At 32.0% G+C, this 26,805-nt stretch overlaps 1 protein-coding gene across 3 annotated transcripts in view; it reads right to left on the bottom strand.

Moving 5' to 3' along the window:
• The window catches only part of LOC143255617 (A disintegrin and metalloproteinase with thrombospondin motifs 9-like), a 157,486-nt gene that overhangs the window by 96,488 nt on the left and 34,193 nt on the right, over nucleotides 1-26,805 (bottom strand). For all 3 annotated transcript variants that reach the window (XM_076511529.1, XM_076511531.1, XM_076511530.1), the window contains exons 4-6: nucleotides 4,318-4,538; nucleotides 3,299-3,382; nucleotides 1,355-1,479 (exon numbers count right to left, since the gene is read on the bottom strand). In XM_076511529.1, coding sequence (XP_076367644.1) covers nucleotides 1,355-1,479; nucleotides 3,299-3,382; nucleotides 4,318-4,538 — 430 coding nt within the window. The remainder of the gene's footprint in view (nucleotides 1-1,354; nucleotides 1,480-3,298; nucleotides 3,383-4,317; nucleotides 4,539-26,805) is intronic.

Here is a 26,805-nt window from a genome sequence, read left to right as displayed (position 1 = left end):
AAGGCGTTTCATCATGTGCGGATGAACCACAGTCTCAACAGAAACAAATAGAATAGGTATGTTCTGCATGATGTTCATGAATTCTTACAACAGCAAATCGCGTAAAGTGGAGGTGTACCTAAGGAGATGTTATGAAAAGTCAGTCACAGAACAAAAGTTCAAGCCTGGTCACTGAGTATAATTCTAGTATATTGTTGTAATATGAAAAACATCTTGATTTTGATATTGTTGTAATATGAAAACATTTTGTTCTAACTGGATTGACCTTATCTTGTCTGTCAACAGTTAAATTAAGTGAATTACGAGCTACAATAGTAACACCTCAAAGAAGTTAACAAACTAAAATTCCTCATCACTTACAATTCTTTAGAAAGTTGGTTACTACAGGAAACATTGGTGGATGAGCAGGTGACTCTGATCGCGAGAGTACTGCATCGTATGACCTCTTCTCAGCTGTTGAGAAAAATATTCTCCTAGAATTATCTATCTGTGAGGAGGCAGGTGAGAAAATACAAATATCATTTGTACTTTAATGGCATGAGCAAAGAAACTAATAGATCTGCTTTGGGTACCGGGAGTCTCTTGCAATGGATAATACATTGCTTAGAAATTGTCCAGTTACGAAGTTGTCAATAAATGGCCACATACGACAACAGACTATAACTAGTTGGTGATATCCTAAAACAGTCTTTGTACAACATATTCAACCTTATAAGTAAAAAGCAACAGTCCTCAGTAACAGGAATAATTAAAATTAATCTGTCAATATGAATTATTTCATAGATTTCGAAAAGGTTAATTGTGCTGATCTTTTGTTTTTTTTTTCATAATTAAAGCTCTGAAAGTAATTGTTAAGCATTTCAGTCATGCTACAAGCCGCTCAACAATAACATTCAGTAAATCCCACATTTGTATTTTTTAAATTACGTCACATTTTGAAATGTGAATAATAGTGTGATTAATTGCTAACAATTTAGTGTAGAGTGTGTGCGTGTGCGTGTATTTTCTCATAGCAAAGCCACATCGGGCCATCTGCTGAGTCCACCCAATTTAGCGTAGAAGATTATACTTATGAAATAAAATTTGGCATCGACAATATTCATTTCTGTTTTTCCCTTATTTCAAAAACGAGAGTTGAGCTTTGCCTGTGTGTACATCTTTACAAACGGAAGACAGACGAATGCTCGGACATATACTATGATTTCCAATATGTACAGGATACAACGCTAAGAAAATGAAACAAGTAAATCTTACCTGTTGAACAGACCAAAAATAAGCATAAAAACCCCAGATAAAATAAGTGGTTTTGTGGGTGTAACACCAGTAAGTGGGAATAATGTAAATAAATCATTACCTTGTGAGTAGTACAGCAGTATCATGATGATGAGGGTGACTATCGTCTTCATGGTTATTGATCCGCTGCCAACGACAAAAGCTGCGCAGTGTTTTGGATGCACTTGAGTGGATGATTTCCTTGTTCTGCAATTATAATATTTTAAATGTGTAAAAATGTACTTTTTATAAGATTACATTCTTATGATGATATGGAGGATTATATTTAAGAAGGTACTATACGTATAATGTCCTGATGAGGACTGATATCTACCAATCATTAAACTAGTTAGATGGTGTTGTATGTTGTTCTCTGAATCAATACATCATATTAACAAACTCTATTCATTTAGTTTCAGATTCTAATATTCATTGGATTTCACTCGCTCAATAAAATATTCTAAGTTTCGATTTCCTTGATATTATCCTTAACATTCCCGTCTTAACAAAATATTCTAACAATGCTGATAAAAATAATTATTTCATTTTCTATTTTTCATTGTACTGTATCTAAGATGAGTAAGGTATAGACCGTACTGGACAAACAAAGCTACGTATACCTGCTCTAACTAAATGGTTAAGCATTTCAAAGATTTCATCATTACATCTAATTCCCATTTTGGCCAATTAGTTAGGGCACTTGACTCGTAATCTGAGGATCGTGGATTCAAATCCTTGTCACACAAAAGATGCTCGCCTTTTCAGCGGTGGGAGTGTTATAATACAGCAGTCAATCCCATTAGTCTTTGGTAAAAGAGTAGCTCAAGAGTTAGCGATGGGTGATGATGATTAGTTGCTTTCTTTCTAGTCTTAATTAGGAAAGGTTAGCACAGATGACCCTTGTGTAGCTTTGTATGAAATTCAAAACAAACAAAACTAAACAAACACTCTTGATTCTCAATGTATAAAGTATTTGTTCAAAAAAATAAAATAAATAAATTTCATTTACCAATAGCATCGTAAGAAATTTTTTAAAGAAACTACTCTTTCATCACGCTACAATTTGATGTTCCAAATTTTTATGTTTCGCAGTTAACTTTAACTCACAGTCTCAAAGTGAAAGTGAAACTCAGAGCATAAGCACTTTTGTTTTATATTTAACCCAAAAGATATTTCGTTAGTGTTTTACGGTTCATTAATAAAAGTGTTTTAAATATAATATCTTTGGAGTAAGTTCTAGTCTTTTTATAGTTGTGGTGGCAAGCATGTGTGACTGATAATACCATGTAACAAAATGTTTACTTTTTCTTGTTCCTGGGCATAAAGTGTTATTTTCCATTTGCTTATGCCTAAAGTAAATCGAAAAGACCTGTTTTTCTCTTCAAACTTTGCTTTTTTGACCTGGGAGTGTATAACAAAAACATGATGGGAGACTATATTTGGGGGCTGATACGTGAAAATGATTTACATTACAGTCGTAAATCTCGAAAAATAGCCATTTTTGTTCATTTTTGAGTAACTTTAGTATAAATACATGATCTTGATTCATATATTGTTTTATTCAGACCTTATGTAAATAAAAATGTGCATATTTGCCCATTTTTACATAGAAAATAGGTTAATTTCTATATTTGATTATCCAGGTAACAAAAGCGAAGCTTAAAGGGAATAATGGCCGTTTTCTGTACATTTACAACACAAGCAATTAAGAAATAACACATACTACTGTTGTTGTTGTTTTGAATTAAGCACAAAGCTACACAATGGGCTATCTGTGCTTTGCTCACCACGGGTATCGAAACACGGTTTTTAACGTTGTAAGTCCGCAAACATACCGCTGAGCCACTGGGGGGCCACATACTATCCAGGAACAAAATTTGTGTTACATGATGTAGTTCACTACCTGTCTACATACAATAGAATTTGATAAAAACTTACACGATGAACATCTTCCACATTACCAACGCTCACTTATTACATTGATATACAAGGTTTCAATTTTTAAAACAGTTGTTCATTTCATTACCTCTTCGTCACTCAAAGTAACCAATTTTACTACCACAATGTTGACAACATTTCCTAGGCTGGGTTCCTTGTAAATCATTGAAACCTGCAGAGAGAGAAAACTAAGCACGTACTTAATCTGAACATCATACATAGTATAGTTTAATAATTAAAGTACCAATTCAAATTAAAGGGTATTTTGAAATAAGTTAGAATAGAAAGCGTTTTGAGTAGAAATTCAATTTACATTAGATTAAATTAAGCCAAACACATTGACTAATAGCACATTAAATGAGAGGTTTATTTATTTAGAAAACATATCGATGTTTATTAATTACGAGACTGGTGGAAGAAATACGTCAAAGGTATTGCAAATATTATTAATAACGAACATTTTCCCTATATTCTATAGTTAAACACCACATACGCATTAAAGTGGTTTAAGTTATGTCAGAACAGCTTGAAGAATAAAAAAAACAGTTCGATGAGTCCACTAACAATTGACTTGAAGAAATATTACTGACATCAGTACAGAAGAGTAAAAAAAAAATCAATAGTAGTAACAGCTTCTTTCGGCATAAAAAGGTAATACAACAATATGTTAAAGAATTAAATATACATATAATTGTTGAATTCATATCTTATTGATGTTGTATCATATAATAAGTGGGAATTTTGATTTGTTGTCTTAATATCATTTTCGAGACATATATTGCACATTCAGTTTTCCCAACATTTAAAGACACTTAAAATCAACTGACTTTTAGAAAAAATAGTTCATGTTTCTTGTGGTAAAACCTTACACACTTACTCTTCTCGAAGTAAGAACTATATATCAAGACTTTGTTTTAGTACAAGTGTTTAACTGTTGAATGTGTTTGCTACAAAATCATGTTCTACGAAACGTTTCTCTGATTTAAACTATTGCAATTGAAATAGGGTTATAATCACTTAATATTGTCTATCGAATCGTTTTTTTAACGGTTGAAAACATTCTGTTTGAACTCCTATTTACAGGTAAAGTTATAAAGAAATGTTTACCGATGACATTAGCGTTAAGACGTAATTTCGCAAGTTGTCACGGTACAAGTTAGCCATCAGTTTGTCCACTGCCACTAGAACTTCAACATATCTCTCGACTGACACTGAACGTTTGAAGCGAGTGTTTGTGGTGTTTCTAAACTGGAGACGATGATTTCCAGCAGAAGCTACGTACTCGTTTTTATCGTTCCTTTTTAGTTTATTTTTCGGGCTTGTAGAATCTGAAATAAAATCAGAACCATTCTATGATCATATGTTAATAATAAAATAAAATATATTTAATTTGTTTACAAGTCGAAACTCGTTTGAAAACTCTTTTAAGTCAACTAAATACAACTTTAGAATATTATTGAACAGACAAATTATGTTTCCTGAACTAATTTGGTGGTCAGTATTTCAGTAATAAACAAATGTTACATCTGGATGCACTTATTGCTTTACTTAATAAGGTAACATTTTTAGGATGTGAATAATTATGTATTAACATTGCGTTGATTTTTCTTCAAAAACAATACCTGTCAGAAAATATAAATAAAAACATGGTTTTCAATACAACCTTAATCAATTAGTCACTACACAACCCTTTATAATTCAGGATGTTAAAGCTTAAACCAAAATGAATACAAACCTAAGTATGTTATTTATAATTTGAAGAGACTAAATCTAGTTAATTGCATAACGTTCAACTTAATCATTTAATAAAACACTTTGAGATTGTAATAAGATCAGAAACTTCATGTAGTATACAAAATACCAAGATTAATAAACAGCTGATTTCCTCTTTATGAATGACTACATTGTACTTGAGGCTATGAGGCTTTTACTTCTGCGTTATGATCGAGTAACGAAAACAAAGTATCTTTTCGCACGTTAAGACTTTCATCAAAAGTTATTCTGAGGTGTATAACACACATATACTATCGACTAATTGCAGACAAGTAATTAATAAAGCGAAAAAGTTTCATATTTTTTCACTTAAGATTCCAACACGATTTGGTGCAACCAACACATTAATTACACAGGTCTGCGAATTCAGACTTCATAAAACTTGTTCTGGTTTTATTAACGTATTTTCCATAATTCAGCTACACATATTTCGCAAGGTTTTTTTTTTTTTGTTTTGTTTTTACAAATTGATAAGAAAAAACTCTTACTTAATCAAATTTACAACACTTTTAACATAAATATAACGGAATATGTTTCGATAATTTGCACAACGTCTTTTTACAATAGCGACGAATGCATAATGTTGGAAAGAAAAAAACTTATGTCAAGGTACACGCACAAACATCATGCGGCCTGTTAATCGTTTGTGTACCAGCAGTGTGTTTCTAGTGGGTTCTAGAATGATCGATAACACCCTCACGTCGCGATTGGTCTAGAGAAATCTATAACAGTGGTTTCCAACGTTTTAAGTAGAACAAAATATGACGACTTCAATAAAAATGATTCACGTATGTAAAAATACATGTGAGGTTTTGTGAAAAAAGTCTATAAGCGATGGAGAAAAATGGAGAAAATTTTTCGAATTCAGTATACAGTACAGAGATTACTGTAAAACGTAAAACTTTCAAGAAAATAAAACCATCGCAGGCCTGTGTTATCGAACTAATATTCATGCAACACTTATAGCCCCATTCTTTTGCTCTTTATTAAATAAAACATATTCAGCTTTGAATTACACCAATCAATTATTTAATTCATAATTATGGTTATAATTCAAAGCTATGTAGTTTGAAAACATAATCAGTCTGAATGATTAAAATCAGAGTTGCATAGATGACACGATAGGACGTTACGTTGTGTTTATTTGCGCTTACATATAATGATTATGGTGCGTTTTATATGGGAAATTCAATTACTGAAAGAAACTGGATGGAAAATTTAATAGTCAACAGCACATGGTAGTCTTTCCAAATGGGCGGTTTTATAACAAGGGATCGTGTATGGCTTTGTTTGTTTAATTTCATGCAAAGAAACTCGAGATGTTTACACAAGGTGTGTAAAACGAGAACATAATAAACTGGGGACTCGTGCCAGAAATCTGAATCGGAGATAAAATTCAAACCTTCATTCAATTTATATTTATCAGTGCAAACAAGATTTGACCATATAATGTAATCAATGAGTCAGTCAATTAATGGACAAATTAGCCATCCGTAATTTTGAAGTGGTAAAAGATTGTAGGTACGGTAGTTAGTCAAAACCAGCTACCGCCAACTCATGGGCTACCTTTGCCAGACAAAATAATGGGATTTAATCGTTAGTTTTATAATGCACCTATGACCTCAGAGCGCTGAGTGCAATTTTTTTTTTACTTATATATATATATATATATATATATATACATATTATACGGTAACGGGACGTAAGCCACGGATCCATATTTCAGTACGATAATTAATGGCCTACGTGTGGTTGTAGTGTTACGAGCGGGTTAAAGAAGATTTTATGCTATGTGAGAGTTATAAGTATCCTTAAACTTGACATCGGTGTTTCTATATATATATATATATCAAAAACATATATATATATATATATATATATATATATATAGAAATATAAACAATATTATTAGTAGTGAGAAAAAATATACCGTTATATTACTTAACCTTGGGCTACTTTTTTACCAACGAATAGTGGGATTGACCGTCACATTATAACGCCCCACGGTTGAAAGGGCGAGCATGTTTGGCGCGACGAGAATGCGAACCCGTGACACTCAGATTACGAGTCGCACGCCTTAACACGCTTGGCCATGCCGGGCCAAAAAGTGACTGATGTTATCAAATGTTCTGTATGAATAATAATCTTCTAAAATTTAAAATATTGACTGTTCACACTAATCAGTTGTGAGCTCAGTACTGGAGAATGTATTCGAAACTACACATTTTTGTTACTTGTGACTTTGAGTTTGATAATTTGTAGAAAGTATATAAAAGTAGTCTGATACATACTAATTACGTTATACAGTTATTATTACATTATATGTACATAATTAAAATTAAGACTAATAAATGAATTTACACAATACATAACTATTATATTATTAGGTTAACAATTATTTAAACAAATAAATGAAACATTTGGTTAACGAGAGAAAATCAAGTTCGTTAGGGTTTCTTTTTCTTTTTTAATAGTCTCCAAAAAAATTCCATTCCATTCCAAAAGAGGTTTGTATTCGATTCTAAATGACCAAATTCCATAACTTAATAAGCTGTTTCAAAGTTTAACTTGCTAACATGCTGTTATTAGGGTGCTGGAAGCATAGTGGAGGTAAACATAGAGTACCTGAGTGATTTTAAAGTGAAAAATATGTGTCAAAACTCAAGTGTTCAGCACCAACTCTTAATGACTAGATTATTTTCATCAGCGGTGGCCTAAGGCCGCCTAGAACGATCACTTAATTTAATCATTTGCACCATTGTGCAGTAGTGCGTTGTCTGTCAGACAGTCAATGGACAATAAATTGACTTCGTATAAGGGACGCTTGAGGTTGTATGTTAAGATTGTCCTAACCTCAGTAAAACGTGTGCATGCCATGAATCACGAAAAGAATTATGCACGCTGTAGGCTGTGTAACGGATTTACTGTTATATATTTATTTTAATATCTACGTTTGTTTCATTTTAATGCATTTAACGTATACTGTTAAACGTGTATTGCGCAAGTACCGCCTCTTCTATAAGTTTGTAGAAGATTCACGAGAGTAAGAATCAACATGTTTTACTGAAACACTAGAGTATCCTCGAATATTGTTAAACTTTCGAGAATCTCACCTAATGAATATAAAAGTTGCCCGTTGCAAGACGTCGAGAGACAATTTTACATATATATCAAAACAAAAGCCTACTCACTTTCTCTTTAAATGTAATGTTGTTGAATCATAACCGATTTTTGATAAATGTATTCGCTAGTTGATTAAAAAATAATTATCTGTTTTGATGCCCAAGATTAATGCGACAAAGTAATGTGGACATAAGGTTGTCAAAGATAAAGCGTATATAAAATACGCTCATTCTCAGGATTTAGTCATTCACCAAAAATATTATATAACAATCTGAGCAAATCAAAACCGCTGTCCGAAATGAAATGTTATTTTTTGTGCAGATTATTTTGTTAAACTTGCGAAATGTAATATACCAAATAAGCAAATAGCAAAAATACAACTGTTTGGTCTTTGTTAAAGCAAAATAATGAAACTGTGACTTGTGCTTGGAGATACTGCATTTCGTAAAATGCGCAAGAAAATGATGCTCAATCGTTGAATAACAACTAATTATGAGTAGTGGTATGTATAGAGCAGTATCATAGTTATTAATAAAACAACTGAATTTTTAATTGTGTTACTTTTCCCTTTAGAGTGTATTTTATCAATACTGAGATAAGAAGTTTAAGAACGTTATTTCAAAATCTCTTCAATTTAATGTTTGAGGTTCTTCTAAATTACTTGCAAAGACCCTTTTGCAAGTGAGGTCATGGTTTAAATGGATTAACTTTCTGTATACATGATAAATACATGCGTAACTAATTAAATGATGTAATGATGGGTGCGTCATAAATACCATTAACAAGTTTTATGTATATTTTATTTGAAGTTTTGTAATTCTTTTGGTGTCCTTTTTTAAATACCATGCAGTTAATGGCTAATTGCAGATTGTGCAAAATTTTAAAATTCGGTTTAGAAAATGCGGTAATTCCAAGCACAACTTGCAATTTGATTACATCGTTTTACATAAAATCGAATCAGGTTTATCTTTCTTTCTGTTTGCTTATTTGGTATTTTACCTTTTACAGTTTAGAAAAGATAACTGCACGGATACCAAAAAAACATTTCTTTTCAGTTTTGATAAGTTTGGTTTGCTCAGATTGCGAAATGGATATCGAGATTGAACACAATATATGTAAATAGTAAACGTCAAACTGAAAACTTTTTTAATCCATTCGTAATACTCTAAAATTTTTTTCCTTATTTCATATGAAACATTAGTATTACAAGAAGATAAATTAAAATAACTACGCAGAAAAAAATAGCATCAACTATTTTACCAACAGAGAGAGCAGAACGCGGTCTAGTGGTTAGCGCTCCGAACTGTGTACCTAAGATTCTGTAATTCGCGCTAAGTTACCTACAAAAACAAAATCAGTCACTGCACTTTTGTGTTGTGAATACGTTGTAAGACTGACAATCATATCAGCGTATATGATTAAAATAGCACAAAAGTTGACAGTGGATGATTTTTAACTAGCTACCTTCCCTTTAGTCTGTCATTTTAAGATTGATGACGCCAACTCTTGGGCTACTCTTTACCAACGAATCGTAGGATTGTTTGTAACATAATAACGCTCTTACGACTGAAATGGCGGGAGCGAGTTTGGCGACTGGTTTCAATCGCGCGATCAGTAAACTGCGAGTTGAGACCTCAAACTAGCAGTCTTTGGCTCAAAACAAAAATTATATATATAATATCAAGCACTCTTCTTTATAGCAAGAAGTACATCTTTAAAAACTACCTTGTAAGCTACTGGATATAATGATTTAAAACATGGATAAAAGAAAAACTATTGGATAATTAGTAGTAACAAAATTTACAAGGCAAGTCATATTTGATAATATCTTTAACATAATAAATGCCTGCAATGTTTTAAAATGTTCAAGAACTGAAACTTAATTATTTCTCAAGATGAAACTAAATGATGTTCTTTTCACTCTCCCTCTTTCTATATATTTTTCCAGTTCCAGCATTTGTATTTAATCTTATCTACTATGGATTATAAACTGAAAGGTTATATCGATAACAGACGCTTCTCGCATTATTAATTTTATTATACTAGAAAATTAATAGAAGTTCCTTCTGTGTTTCTTCATGTTTTGTAATATTAATAACGTTGTCCTTAGTGTAAAATTACAAAAAGGGTTATTAGCTCTCTGTCCACTGCAGGAGATCAAACCCTGGATTTTTAGTGTTGTAATATCGCAAAGATCCTGCTGGCACATTGGACAACTCTTACACGTTGGTGATGTATATACCGAGTAGATGAAGTGTTGCATCAGTAAACAAGTCATTCGTACTTGGCCGAACTCTTCATCATTATTGCACATCAGTTAATATCAGTGCATCTCTGTATTGTAAAATTTGTTATTTATGTGGCATAATGCAATAAATGTGAATTTCAAGGAAGTTTTAATATTTATGTAAGTTTGTTTCCATTTATATATTTGTTATGTTTATACGATACAACGCAAAAAAAATGTTGACCAACTGAGTTTATGTCACTATTTAATGACATGACTTAGACATAGCATTAAATCTCTTACACATATTAAGAATCGCTTTACTAAGTTTACGAACAAAAACGTTATCAAACAGCGAGGGTAAACAGTTGAACTGGTCTGCATTTAAACATAGTCACACGATAGTTATCATCATTTAATTTATTTTTAGTATTATCAGTTTATATATCACTTTTTGTAACCTCAAACACATTACAGATATTACAGTGTAGGTACAGTATACGTATGTGTTGATAATTATTTACCTAACTGAATCATTTACAAACAGATGTATCATGTTACATAAAGAGTGGTATATGTTAGTGTATTTGTGTATGCCCTGTAGTAAATATTTCAGAAGCCTAAATACGAGATATATTTCTAATAACTCACAAAATATTAATTATTAGTTGTTAATTTTAATACCAACAACATATTATCGTTTTTAGATGTTCTGTATTAAAAATAGTAAAATATAGATTATTTTATAATGCGAACTACTTGTATGTTTTAATAATAATATCACTTTTAACCATATTAGAAAGAACATCAAAATATGAAATAGATTACTTTCAACGTAAATTTAAAACGTCCAGGTTTTTGTAAATATTTGTGAATAAATAGTAATGGTTGATGACTGTTCTTTTTAATTTTCAATCAAATATTCCAGACTACAATAAGTTTGAATATGAGTAACTTCCAGAATATATATTTTCAATAACTCTGTAGTTTCAACTTGTGTCATGGAAAATTAACTACTTGACACCAATGATTAAATTTAATGATTCCGTGTTTTGAAAGAAAATAATGTTCATGAAACTCAAAGTAACATTACAAAATCGAAACACACGAGACAGCATGAAGAAAATGTAAACACTAGACTCGATAACTGATGTTTTCAAATCCAAGAAATACGATCCTGATTCTAAGAACGTACGAGTGAAAGCAAAGACAAGTGATATCGTATATGTCGTTGACACTATATCTTCAATACCACGACTCATCAGGCCGGCTCAGAATCAATAGACAGTTATCAGTTACGTAAACAACAGGTGCTATGTTGTGATCAGAATTAACAAGGCGAACTTTAATTGTTACAAATTTTTATTTAAGAAATTTATAAATCATTATTAGGACAAAGATTAATAAAACAATTTTGATTAATTATTTGTTCTACGCTGATTATTGTTATTTAACTTTACTACCATCCTAAAGAACGTGCAAACAAACATAACAAACTTATTGTTCTTGCAACAGATAAATATGAGAAAACTACATTAGTAGTTTCTTTGTTAGTTTTGAATTTCGCGCAAATCTACACGAGGGCTATCTGCGCAAGACGTTCTTAATTTAGCAGTGTAAGACTAGTGGGAAGACAAGTAGTCATCACCACCCACCGCCAACTCTTGAGTTATTCTTCTACCGAAAAATAGTGGGATTGATTGTCACAATATAATGCCCCACGGCTTAAAGAGCGGAAATGTTTGGTATGATGAGGATTCGAACCCGCGACCATAAGATTACGAGTTGAGCGACCTAAGTACCTGGCCATGCCGGGCCCTAAGAACTTATGAGTGAAAACAAAGAAGAATATGATATGTGTGTTTGTGTGTTTTATAGCAAAGCTATCTGCTGAATCTATCGAGAAGAATACAACGCCTTCTTTTAGCTTTGTAAATCTATAGACTTATCGCTGTACCAGCGGGAGCCGTATGATATGTAATAAATTGCAATGAGGCATAAAATCATTTTCAACTATTCTAATAATTATAATTTTGTAAACTTAACCAAATAATTACTTAAGTGATACTATTAGTCTCCAGTTACTTTATCAAGTTAAAAGAAAGTAAAAGAAAATTAAACAATCAAGTTAGGAAACAATACCACAAACACTTGTTTTATACGATATTCTCCAAGTTCTTTAGATGAATCAAAAGTTATAATGATACATCATGAAAATCTTTCTTTGTTAATTAGCAATTTAAACATACACCATTAAATGCTACCTTGTTGGTTTTCGAATCTCACAATATGCACCGGTGCGGCTCCTCTGACCAAACTGGAATCTCAAGATATGTCATTTATAGAGGGTTGTTACACATTACAGAAACATTATGCCAGCTATCGTGCTGCCCTTGAAGTTACAACTTTCACAGTCCATCCTGTTTAGTCTAATGAACACGATATAGCACTATTATTTAACCATGAAAGTTCTACAGCATAAAGCCTCTGTAAGAGACAATTGGGCCAATCTTAAACTTTTCAGCTTGACAGAGCACCAAAGATCCTGCACTGTACCTTAATATTGATTTCCAAGACGAAGTTTAAGTAAAATAACATTCTCTGTGGCATATTAAAAGGACTTTATCAAGTCATGGTCAATAAGAAATCTCTTATTTGGTTGTCACAGTAGTTCAAGTATATTCAGATGTCGTCCAATACTGCAACAAATTTCCATCTTTCACATTCCAGATAATGTTTTGCAGTTCTTTGTCTTCGTTCTTTTCTTGCCCTGAGGAGCAGTTTATGTATTTGTGTTTCATGTTTCTTTCTAAAAGAAAAATATTTGTGAACTATCTTGCGCACGATTGACTGGAATATGTGCAATGTTTTATCAATCATTTTGGAGCACTGAACCTCCACTGCAAATTTTAGCAATGGTAGAAACAGCTTTGAGTGTATAGGTAAAAGCAAAAATGCCATTATCTTAAACAGTAAGACACTTTCATAAGTGACTACAGTTGTCACATGTAAAACATGCAGTGAAAAAATCAGCCTTTCTAGATCAAACCTAGGGAAACATGGGAAAGAAAACATGCGCGCACGTGTTAGTTGTGCATTATGCCATGACATGAAATGAGCAAACACTAACTCGACACACGTAATTGACATCACTCCTTCATAAACCTTAGCGATTAATATTGTGGATCACGTAGCAAGCAGACTTTGTCAGTGATTTGTTCAATGAGCTATAAAACAGACGAACGTGACATTTCTATCAAATATAGAAAAAGATGCAGCGTTTTTGAATGTATTTTGAAGCCATCAAATATCAGAGAGAACAGAAAATTTTTGAAACACGTAGCTTATGTTTTTAAGCCAACTTAGTGGTAAGTGAAATAATCCGACAACAAATGACTAATCAAAAAACATATGCAAGATATATCACGTTAACCAATGACGATAAAAACATCGAAATTAATTTCGAACGTTGGTAAAAAGAAAACTATTACACATGAATAAGGTGTTTGATATAAATACGAATATTTACACTTATAATGTTAAGAATCATATTTAAAATTCAGTGTAGTTTTGTATGTGCGAGTTTTGGTAAACTTTAGAGATCATAACTATTTTAACAAGTTTCAGTTCTTTTCCTGTAAGATAAACCGCTAGCTGAATCTAAGGAAATAATAATAAGTCATGAAAGCCCGGTATAGCCAGGTGGTTAAGGCACTCGACTCGTAATCCGAGAATCGCAGGTTCGAATCCCCGTCGCACCAAACATTCTCGCCATTTAAGCCGTGGGTACGTTATAATGTTACAGTCAATCCCACTATTCGTTGGTAAAAGAGTAGCCCCAGAGTTGATGGTTGGTGGTAATAACTAGCTACTTTCTCTCTAGTTTTACACTGCTAAATTATGAACGGCTACCGCAGATAACCCTCGTGTAGCTTTGCACGAAAGTAAAAAACAAAATAAGCATAAGTAATGAAAATATTTTGTTATTTAATTAGCAACTTCTACATACATCATTAAATGTTTCCTTGTTGATACATATCGATACTAGTAGCTATTAAAACGTGTGATGATGGTCGTTTCAATATTTTTAATTAACACCTTTTTAAAGCATTTTATTATCTATTTACCTTGTAGAGTAAAAAGTCTGTTCGTTTAACTAACGATAACAATCGGGTATATCATGTTAATTATGTTTAACAGATAACATTATGTAACAACATTTTTACTTTTTCTTGTTCCTGGGCAGAAAGTGCTATTTCCTAATTGCTTATGCCTAAAGTCAATTGAAAAGACCTATATTCGTCTTCAAACTTCACTTTTGTGACCTGGGAGTGCATAACGAAAACATGATGGGAGACTATATTTGGGGGCTGATATGTGAAAGTAATTTACATTACAGTCGCAAATCTCGAAAAACTACTCACTTCTAAACATGTTTGTATAACTTTAGAATAAATACATGTAAATCTTGATTCATATGTTGTTTTATTCAGACCTCATGTAAATGAAAATGTGCAAATTTGCCCGTTTTTACAGAGAAAATAAGTTAGTTTTTAAATTTCATTATCCAGGTTACAAAAGCAAAGTTTGAAGGGAATAATGGCCATTCCCTGCACTTTTACAACATAAGCAAATATAAAATAACACATACTATCCAGAAACAAAATTTGTGTTACAGAGTATAATCTTCACAAAAATCATAAAGAAACAGATAACGATATAATCAACATTTATACACTTTTTACAGCTTTTTTAAGGTTTTGATGGTTTGCTCGTGTATATTAAAAATTTCTTGCCAAGATTTAAATTTCGTGGCATATACAAACACTTCTTGAGCTGCAGATACTATTTATATCTATTCGGCCTAATTAGTTTATTACACATTTGAAAACCAAAATGTGCTTAAATTTCAACGATATTCATCAATATTCCCTCTATCACATTTAATTCCAATTGATCTAATTCTTATACAACCTTATATTTTGATGTAAAACAAAGCGAGTGAAACCTTTAATTAAAAAAATACTGAGGGATGAGAAAATTAAATATAATAATTATTTTTTTCAAAATAATTTAATGTTTACAAAATTAATATAATTCCATAAACCTTCAGTAAATATATTTATAAAAATCATTATTTCCAGCGACACAGTTTTCGTTGGTTCGAGATTCATAATTTTATATAAGGTTATTTTTGTTACTCTCTGTTCTAAGTGATGAAGAAATAATACTTTTTTAAAACGTTTTTCAGATGATGTGATACATCAGCTTATCTGCAGATTATTTTTTCATTGTTATTTGAAAGCAGTTAGTACAAATACAGCAGTAACGATAGTTCAACAACGTTTACGTTGTGTATTGATAGAATTTTTCTTTCGTATAAATGTGAAAGGTCAACCATCGAAAAATGAAATATTTAATATTGACCAAATTCTTCTATTAAAGTGAACTATATATGAATAGAAGTTTCCACTGGCAAAACCTGTCAACAACTACAGCGCAACCAATCGTTATAACATAACTCTCACATCATCATCGACTCAGTGATGATTATATATAAATATATATATTGACAGCAAAGCAGCCTCAGCTTCTTATTAACAATTAAACTGTAAATATTATGTACTGATAGCCTTGAATTTGGAAGAGTAGACTTTCTTTCGATCACCGTTCATGGATGAAAAGGATCGTAGGTTTGTCCTTCATGAGACATTCGTCTCATTTATAAAAATGAGAGTATATATTGATTTACGAAATAAATTATGAACACTTTTATTCGTTGTAAACAATGTTCAATTTCTTTTTCGGACATAACCAGTCTGTCACGCTTTGGCCAAATTTATTTTGAAGACTATGTTTTTATCGTTATTTTGCATAATACTTACTTTAAACTATTTCAATATTCTAGAGGTTACTTTAGGGCCTCAACAAGGTTTAAGTAATTTTTTTATGTTTGAGGCTGTAAGAGTAATGGCCGTCTTTATCAATAGCGCAAAATTAGGGATTATGGGGGAAATATAAAATACAAATGGTTTTATAGGCGAGTTCATAAATACAGTTTTTCGAAAAAAAAACCTTCAGTAGCAAATATTCGCTGTGAAAATTCATATAAATCTACTATTTCATATTATGAACTTGCTTTGTTATTTACCTATTCATAGTGCTTCTTTAAACTAAATCCCAAATTATTTATATTATTCTTAAAACTTTTTGGGTAATCCTTAAGAAATATAAAAATATTAATTTTCGGTACCGTTTATTTTATCCTCACATATTTAACTGATGTATTTCAGTTTCATATATCAATGATTTATAGTGCTTAAATGTACGCTGAAATACGTTTCGTCTTTATCCCCATCAACTTTCACTCTTCTAACAATATTAAGGTAGAATTAAAATTTACACTATAAGATGAGGAAAGACAATATCATTCATTTAAGGTATTAGACGCAATCATGTGCATCAAAATAAAGTTTTCAAAATTATGATGAATAACACAAATTATGTAAAATCATTTTCAAGAAACCAATTATTAAAAAAAACAAACTAGCCAACGGTACCCATGACTTAATCAAAAATTCTATAATGGACAGTGTTAAATAATGTTCAGCTTTCTTTTAGCTTCTTTTTCATTTTGTTATTAGATACTAATTTAATTTAACTGATTAAGTATCCGTGCCATTCAATTCAAAGCCAAAATTATATTTTAAAAAGCTGAAATGTGTTATATTTCAGGGTCTCTTTTTTTTTTATACCTATTCTTGGGAAAAAAAATCCGAAAACAAAATGACCACTGTAGAATTTCGGACAGTTTCCAGTTCCAATATAAATAATAACGATACTCAAGTCAGCCAACTCTTGTGTGATGGCTACTAACACATACACACATAATACACCATCTTTATAGTAAGAAATTTGGTTTGGTTTGAATTTCGCACAAAGCTACACGACGGCTATCTGCGCTAGTCGTCCCTAATTTAGTAGTGTAAGACTAGAGGGAAAGCAGCTAGTCATCACCACCCACCACCAACTCTTGGGCTACTCTTTTACCAACGAATAGTGGGATTGATCGTAATATTTTAACGCCCCCACGGCTGAAAGGGCGAGTGTGTTTACTGTGACGATAATTCAAAGGCGCGACCCTCAGATTTGGAGTCGAGAGCCATATGGCCATGTGACGGGAATATAGTAAGAAGTAATCAGTAAAATAATTATTCGCAGCTAAACCATAAAACAGAACTCTTGTTCAATATTGAACATTTACGAACATTTTCCTTTCATAACTTCAATAATTAATTAATTAACCCCTAGTATATAAAGTATTAGTAAAGAATAAACAAATTACTACCGGGTATACATTTTTTTGTTTGAAAACCTATGCATTATTGATTTAAAACTCTAGGATTTATTTATATTAATTATTGCAGCTAAAGTAACTATAATAGATAACTTAAAAATACATTAAGTTTAAAATAAGTGATGTCATTAATGAAGCTTGGTTATGCCTGGCTAGTTTGTATACAATTTTTGATTATGTAACTAGTTGAGATTCTATTTCTAAATTAGTTTTTTCTAATTACATTGAATTACATATTGAGTTGACATCAAAAACCAATTTAAATTCGTAAACTACTCATATATAGTTTATATTATAGGCATTAGTAAAAAATGTCGTTGTAGATGGGTATATGCTTAAACGTTTGAACGGAAATATATTCAGATAAAAGAAATCATATGTTCTAAAGTAACACAGAGACAGGTATTTTCTTAAATTACGTTCTATAAAATACGTGGAAGTAAGAATAAGCGTTAGTGCAGCGGTTAAAAATTCACCTTTCAAAAAACAACAATGTAATTTAAGCCGAGTCCAGATACGTTTTTTAACATATGCTCTTTCACTAACACCCTAAAGCTGTCAGAAATTTACTTGTCTTGTTTCAATTTTAATTTATTGTAGAGCAAATCAAACACGTTTTTTGTTACTAGGAAGGACTATAAGTTTGACGGTAAAAATATCTAATAAGATTTCTACACTGTTCGTATTAGCGATGCTTGTCCTGCCACAAAATGTACACGAAATGCTCAGTTAAATAAGATTCTTATTCAACTATCGTTCTCATGTACTCTTAAAGACGAAAACGTATGAAAATCAGTTATTATCACCAGACTGTTGAGGTGATGTAAAACGTATCTTTTGAAATTGGAATTCCGGAACATAATCATCACATACATAAATGTTATCTTTCATATGTTTTTGTTTTGTTTTTTTCATCTCTGTGAATAATTTCGGATTTTCGTAAATACCGAGTGTTTCATAATTACTTTAGGAACAAAAGCATTGAAAAATAGATGATGTTATCTACATATAAGGCGTCCTTTGATACGTGGTATTATTCTCAGATCCCTGTCTTCCCTTGAAACCATTCGGGTGTTATTCACAGAGTAACAGGAAATTCAAAATTTTTATTTTATGGATGGTAAACCTAAATTTTCTAATTTTTACTTAGTTGTGAAATGTAACGTGAAAAATAATCGTTATTCAAAATACAAAATAATCTTGATGACGCATGTGAACGAATGAGAATACTTTAGTGGATACATAAGAGTACTAAAAATATCTAAGTGAAGTTAGAAATCTGCTCCAGACTGAGAAAATACAGAATAATTTATACTAAAGAATAATGCTATTCTTCTTCAGACGTTTGCGCTGCTCATATAAATGTCGGTCATTCATGTCGAAAAATAAGCAAAATTATTTTCGAAAGATGTCACAGACACATGTATGAAAACAATTAAATTAAAATATTTTCAGTTAAGTAAGAGGGCAGAGAACATGTATGTCTGCATACCAAAGACGCACCTCTTGGGACATCAGATGACTGCTCAGGTATAAGGAAATTGGCTGGATGTTAACATTTCCAAAATTTAAAGCAGCAGAAGGAGCCATTGTAAAAATGCTAAAGCGTTCACTTCTAAAGCACACTAAACGGACTTTATTCTATAAAACGAACGAACGTAACGTTTCTGAAACAGTTACTACTTTTGCTAGCAAGCACTACGAAAGAAGTACAATTTCAAAATCAACAGTAACCAGGCTATAATAACGAGCAAGCGTTGCAGTTGATATTTAATAATCTTTATGTTCAGTTATTCTCAAACTATGGGGTACGCAACTATATTTTAAAAGAACGTAAAAATCGTTAAGAAAACGTTTCGTCTTTCGTGTTTTTCTTTTTAATTTATAAAAATATTTATATATAAAGATTTAGGTGAGTTGAGCCTTTATATTAGGCGAGAAAATTATATTACAAAGAAGAAATGGGGCGTGAACTAAAACGTTTGATAAACACTGTTCTGGTTGCTAAATTGTGTTCGAGTCTCATTTTCTTTATACACACCATCCACGTAACCTCTAACTTCCGTGAATTATGAATCGCCTTTCATGATTGAAAAATGTAATGCCTTTACTTATAAGTTACAAACCTCTGACAATTCATGCATTTTTCATTTAATTTAAGCAGTGTTTAAATTAACCGAGTAGAAAAACAAAGTATTAAATATAATAAAATTTATAATCCAATATAACCCTTATTCCATTATTTAGATATAGTAATGTGTATTTCATATTTTCTTTTCATATAAAAGTGGTTTATTTCCAATATTAAAATTAAGATATAAATTTTTATTTGATAGTTTACTTTGGAAATCTTCGCAAATATATCGTAGGCAAAGTGTATAAACAATGAACACGTATGAAGTACTAGCTTTTACAAGTAAATAGAAAAATATCTCAATGCAATTTTTTAACTTTTTTTACACGTTGAAATAATAAAGCAGTACCTAAAAGTTATTATAAAATGATTAACATGACACTAACAATGAATATTGTTTCCCTCCATGGTGCCTCTTTGTTTGATTTGAATTTCGCGCAAAGCTACTCAAGAACTAGCCGTCCCCAATTTAGCAATATAAGACTAGAGAAAAAGTAGCTAGTCATTACCACCCACCGCCAGCTCTTCGGCTACTCTTTTCTTAGTGGAATTGGCCGATACATTATACCGCCCGCACAGCTGAAAGGAGCGAGCGGGGATTCGAAATCGCAACCCTCGGGTTACCAGCCTTAACCCACCTGGTCATGCCGGGCCTCATCATACTTACAACAATTAGGTTATAAAATCGAAATAAATATAGACATGAGAAAATTAACTACTTAACCTCACGTATATCATTAAATTACTTATTCAGTATAGTAGGCATCAAGAAAAACGTAGTTTTGCATGATACAAACATTGAAATTTCTATCAATAATTATCTAATTACAAATACTGTTTATGCATTTATGATAAAAAATCACGTAAACAGCAATGTTTTATTTTCACATCGATCTTAATTTGTTCGTTTTGAATTCAAAAATGTTGATGCTTAAAAAAAACATTCAATAATTATCTTTTTTTCTTAAACAAGTCATTTAACTTATAAATACCGTTTCACAAGAATGTTTATCTTTCATTCGTATTTTATATTTGTTGCAATCGCTAACTACCACCGTTCCTAATGTCGAATTAATGATTAGAAAGAAGACAGTCACTTGAGTATCCTGTAACCCGGCACACGCACTATTGGATTGAATGTCATTCTTATAATGCTCACAGCTTAAAATACAGTGGATTAGTTTTGTTAGCACATTGATCAATCAAATTCGACTCGCCAGCTCCAAAATCCAGAGTTTTATAAGAAAATCAAATTATGCCCTTCTGACTGTCATTGTCCTGTTCAATTGAAGTATTGGTTCTGAACGAAAAGCAGCTATAACATTTACTTAAGAACTGGTTCCAAAGAACTCAAACATCAGACCAAAATACTCTTCTTCCTATATATAGGTTACTCGATATCTTGGGCTTTTATTAACTTAAATCTTTTCTTTTTAGCTTTCCAGAACAAATTTGTTTTGGAATTTCGCACAAAGCTACTCAAGGGCTATGTGTGCTCGCCGTCCCTAATTTAGCAGTGTAAGACTAGAGGGAAGGCAGCTAGTCATCACCACCCACCGCCAACTTTTGGGCTACTCTTTTACCAACGAATAGTGAGATTGACCGTCACATTATAACGCCCCCACGGCTGGGAGGGCGAGCATGTTTGGCGCGACTCGGGCGCGAACCCGCGACCCTCAGATTACGAAGCGCACTTCTTAACGCGCTAGGCCATGCCAGGCCCTCCAGAACAAAGGTTTTATTTCTACAATGCAGCCTTTCATCTCTTTTTGGGGCATTTTGAGTCATCCTATAGAAAAAACAAGTTTAAATTCAGCAGTACTTTTAAAATTTTGCAGCAAAATAGCTGCTAGGTTTACATCTGTATTTCAGAGTTGTAAGATTAATGTATTCGAAATCCGATCAAGAGAAACAGATTATCTTCATTGTCTGATTTTTTCTTAAGTTATTATACCAGTTTATTGTATCTTTTGATTACGTTAAACCATATTTCTGAGCTATTTCCCAATGACTGTAGCCCTCTTTATACAAAATTCAAAACAAAGAAACAATCTCAACGAATTGTGAAATAGCTTTTACAGGGTGTTCGGAAAGTCACTGTGCACTTATATGTTTATTAACAGACAAAACTGCACAGTGACTTTCCGAACACCCTGTAAAAGCTATTTTACAATTCGTTGAGATTGTTTCTTTGTTTCGAATTTCAAGCAAAGCTACACGAGGGATATCTGCGCTAGCCGTCTCTAATTTAGCAGTGTAAGACTCGAGGGAAGGCAGATAGTCATCACAACCCACCGCCAACTCTTGAACTACTCTTTTGCCAACAAATAGTGGGATTGACCGTCACATTATATCGCTGAAAGGGTGAGAATGTTTGGAGCAACGGGGATTCGAACCCGCGACCCTCTGATTACGAGTCGAGTCGAGTGCCTTAACCACCTGGCCATATCTGGCCTCGTTGAGATTGAAAACGATTGAAAGTTAGCCTATCAAATTATTTTTTCAATTTAAAGAATAGTTAATAACGTTCTTAATTTCTTTCAAATATTCTAAATAGCTTAGAGTTATTCCGAGAATGGCTGCATTAAACAAGGATCAATTTAATTCTAGAGCTATGTGCTAAATTATTGATATTAAATTATACTTACGCATATTTACTGCTATAGTGTGTAACATAGTAAATAGTTGTTGGCTTCTCTAGTGTCTGTCATGCTTTAACACTCCTACGAAAAGACGTTTCTAGTCCTGATTTCTCCAAGCCCGTTCCCCTGGCTGTGGTTTCGCTAGATAGTAGATTGGGACAGTGGGAATCTCGTTAATCCATTCATTAATGGATTTAAATGGCAATTTCATTTAAATACAAGATTATTAGCCTAATATTAATAACCTTTCAAGTTGCTCTGGGGCCTATTAGGCCCCACTTTTCGTAGGAGTGTTAAAGATAGTTGTTCACTAAGCTTATTCGTTATTTAATAGGACACAATCTCTGGAAATCCAAGGGTTCAAGGTTTGTATACAGTTGTCGTAAAAACACATTCCGTTCTTTGTGGCCCTGAATCAGCACGACATCTGATTGTGGGCTCTGTTAGAATTTATTCTTGTGCAAAAAAGTCAAAACGAACAACAGTCAAGCATCAATCATATTGGATATTTTAAAAGCAGTTTCTTTTTTTGTGTCTGAATGTAAACAGGTGATGATATTTTCTTATCCCAACCTATATAAAATAAATGTCCATAATAAAAAAAATCCTTATTATCTGGATTTTTATAACGAATATTAAGATTTCTTAAAAAAATATACTAATTATGGAATTTTAAAGAAGATATAAGATGATGTATTGTAATAACAAAGTCAGTTATGATTAATTGTGAGACTTAATAAAATAGTTCTTATAAAAACTGATTGTATGGCCTCAAGAGAATGCAAGTCCTCCAGGTGTCCACATGAAAGTACCATAAGACAACCACCATAAAAAATAGTTTGAAACAATTGCCATTTCCCGTAAAATCGGGGTTTCACGTCTTTTTTTTTTTTTAAGTGCATGCAAAATGTGGGGATCATAGCAGTTTTTGTGTTAGCTTTATTGTACCATAAAACAAGTTTAAATGTTAACTAGAAACTAATATTTTAACTTTCATACACGACCCTACCAAATACTGGAAAAATGAACTTTAACTCGTTTCTACAATATAAACATGATTTCGGTCTGAAATCTATCAAAGTAAAAAAAAAAAATTCACTTTCAAAGAAATTGTTTTACTGTTGAGCTTAAAATAATTTACAACTTATGATGCTCATGTATTAAAAAAATGAAATGCTACATATATATATTACACGATATATATTTACAGCACTGCAACTGTTTTAATATTTTACTTATTGGTATTTCCATTGGATAGGGAAAATTATTTAGCCGATAAAAAGTAATAGTTTCTATAAACAAAAGCGGAAATAAAACGATTACTTTAAACTTCGTTTTATCTCTTTTGTTACCGAAGATGGTCCTTTGCTCATCAGTAATTAGAATTTTTGAAATATTAAACTGATATTCAAAACTTTGGTATTACATACTATAGTAATCAAGGAAAGAAGCCACGAATAAATATAACAGTATCTAAAAGTAAATATGTTCTTTAGAATAATAAACTGTGTTGGTACGCATGTGTTTCACTATAACTTCAAAAAATACCGCAATTTCAACAGAAAAACATATCTGGGAAGTGAATTACAAACACTAGCACACCAAGAATGTTTTTTTGTATAAACTGCTGGGCTACTACATTTCTCTGTAGCGCGTAGAAAAAATAAGCAGGAAAAAGCAACGGTTGAAAGAAGTACGCACACAGAGAGGCCTGACGTTACTATTTTACTTACAAGTTAACGATTCTGAGCTATTCTCGTCTGTTTAATTCACATTAGTACTTTTTGTGTGTGTATGCGTGTTATCTTATAGCAAGGTCACATCGGGCTATCTGCTGAGTTCACTGAGGGGAATCGAACCCCTGATTTTAACATTGTAAGTCCCTAAACTCATCGCTGTATCAACGGGGGACCATTTTTGATGTATCATCAATAATTGTATCGCCCGGTCTTCTTGATTTTATTCGTAACTGGTTGCTGAGTTATAAAAGACAATTTTTACTATTATCAAGGTCGTTGAATTCTCTGCTTGCTTTTCATAATGATGAATAAATGAAAATAAGGTGAAACATCTCAAAGTTTATACAAAGATTCAACAATATCAGCTTGATATTTCTCTTAGTGTCTTTTAATTTTCTGAATTATTGTTTCAGCATATCACTAGCTTTCCTATAGTTCTGTAAAAATTCCCTCTTGTCTGTCAATTAGTTTTGATCTTCCCTTATGTCATATTCTTTCTCTTTTTTTGCAATATGCCATCTCGAATTAAGAGTATTTTGTTTTTAATTTTCTCGAATATGTTCCATAACACCATTTGATACACAGTGCCTATTAGCCAATGATTTTTTATGCCTTAAAAATGACTTTGTGAAAATTAGGAACTAATACCTCAGCATTAATTGATAAAAATAACTAAATTGGTATGTCATCATGTTAATTGTCTGAACATCTGACACGACACAGAAATCATCTTGAAGAAATCTCTCACTCAGTTATTTGATTCCCTAAATTCCTTTTCAGTGTGTTTAAAGTTAGTCTGGTATAAATACTGGTCCATTATACTTATTAATATTAGCAAGAAACCTGATCTATTTTTATAGTTCATTGTCAAAATCATCTGTCCGATCAAGTACCCAGTATAAAATTCCAGTTAATACATTTTTACCCTTCAAACCTGCAGCTGTATCTTACTTTTCGTCAAACTTTCAACTGCTAGTTGAACCATGGGGCATATACCATGGTTGTGTGGGTTCTTAAAAATAGTAAAATACTCTTCTCGTTCCTCTAAATGTTCGTGCAGTTACCAGACGCTGTGGGCTTCTATACTAGTGTTCCTCACACCTTTAGTTATTTTTGATAAATATTACTTTTCGCACAATATTTTGCCAGATTATTTATACATCACAATATGAACTATAATTTTAACTATGTCATATATAAGTATAATTTCAAGGCAACAAGCTACATATTAATCGATGTAGGTCATCTCATGCACTAAGCCCAAAAAGAAAAATAAGATACTCAAAGCCAGCCATTATCATCCAAACGTTCATCAAGTTTTCCTTAAACTCTCTCAAAATAGCTTCATTTATTATAATTGAAAGTATTCTATTCCAAAGACTGTGTTAAAAAATAAAGTTGTTTTACCTGAAGATGACTCTTAACCTGTCAAAATATATATTTGTGTTCTCTAGTCTTACCATACTCTTTTTAAGCACGAAAAAAGATGATGCATATACACTATAAATTATCTTAACCATACAGATTTTTCTCTAGCTCTTTTATTTTCTCAAGAAAAGGCTGTTTCAGAGATCTCAATCTATTTTAAAATGACAATCTTTCCATTTCAGGTATCATCTTCGCAGACCCATTTCCAGCAATTCAAAGCTATTCTCATCAAACCTTTACTTATAGTTCAGCATATCACACGTGCATCATCTTGCGTTTTTTATAAATAAAAGCCATATGTCGTTTATTTACCCAGCTCACAAACTAATCCGAATCCCTTTGTAAAGCAGCAGCATTCTCGCTACAACCAGTAATATAAAAAACTTTAATTTCGTAAGCAAATTAAATAATCTACTGTTCTTCTCAATTTTTACTACATTCTTCTACCCAGTAACCCCAGTTCATGAATGCCTTTTTGTTTGTTTCGAATTTCTAGCATTGCTCGCCGTCCCTAATTTAGCAGTGTAAAACTAGAGGCAAGGCAGCTAGTCATTACCACCCATCGCCATTTTTTGGACTACTCTTACCAACGAAGAGTGGAATTGACCGTTGCAATATAACTCCCTTACTGCTGAAAGGGCGAATATGTTTGGTGTGATGGGGATTCAAAGGCACGACCCTCATATTAGGAGTCAAGAGCCTTAACCACATGGCCATGCCGGGTCTGTTAACAAGTAACGAGTTCACTCTTCACCGACTCCATGTCAATTAAATTCGAGTTTTTCATCAATGAAGATATGTAATGTTAATTCACCGAAGTTAAAAGGTTTTGAATGTTCGACAGTTGTAAACTCACCTCGTCAATATCTGGAATTCCCGATTAGTAAGCGTTAGTCACAGTTATAGTTTTCGAGATTTATAGTATACCAATAGAAGCAAACCAATAACATATTTTCTATTTTAACACGTTGTGTTGATTATCTTTTATTAGTGTTAGGATGGATTCTAAAAATTTCAGCTTGCTCAACGTTATTATCATTTATATGCATATATATATATATGTATATATATTGTTGATTTCTACACTCGAGAATCTTTACAACTTCAGTAAATATTCGGGAAATACAAAATACAGACTTAACCTTACAAGTTACATGCATTTCTAATATATA

This window comes from Tachypleus tridentatus, chromosome 7 (genome assembly GCF_004210375.1).
Source record: "Tachypleus tridentatus isolate NWPU-2018 chromosome 7, ASM421037v1, whole genome shotgun sequence".
In the NCBI taxonomy this organism is placed as follows: domain Eukaryota; kingdom Metazoa; phylum Arthropoda; class Merostomata; order Xiphosura; family Limulidae; genus Tachypleus; species Tachypleus tridentatus.
Note: the sequence above shows the minus strand (reverse complement) of the source record. Positions and strands in the feature narration are given on the sequence as shown.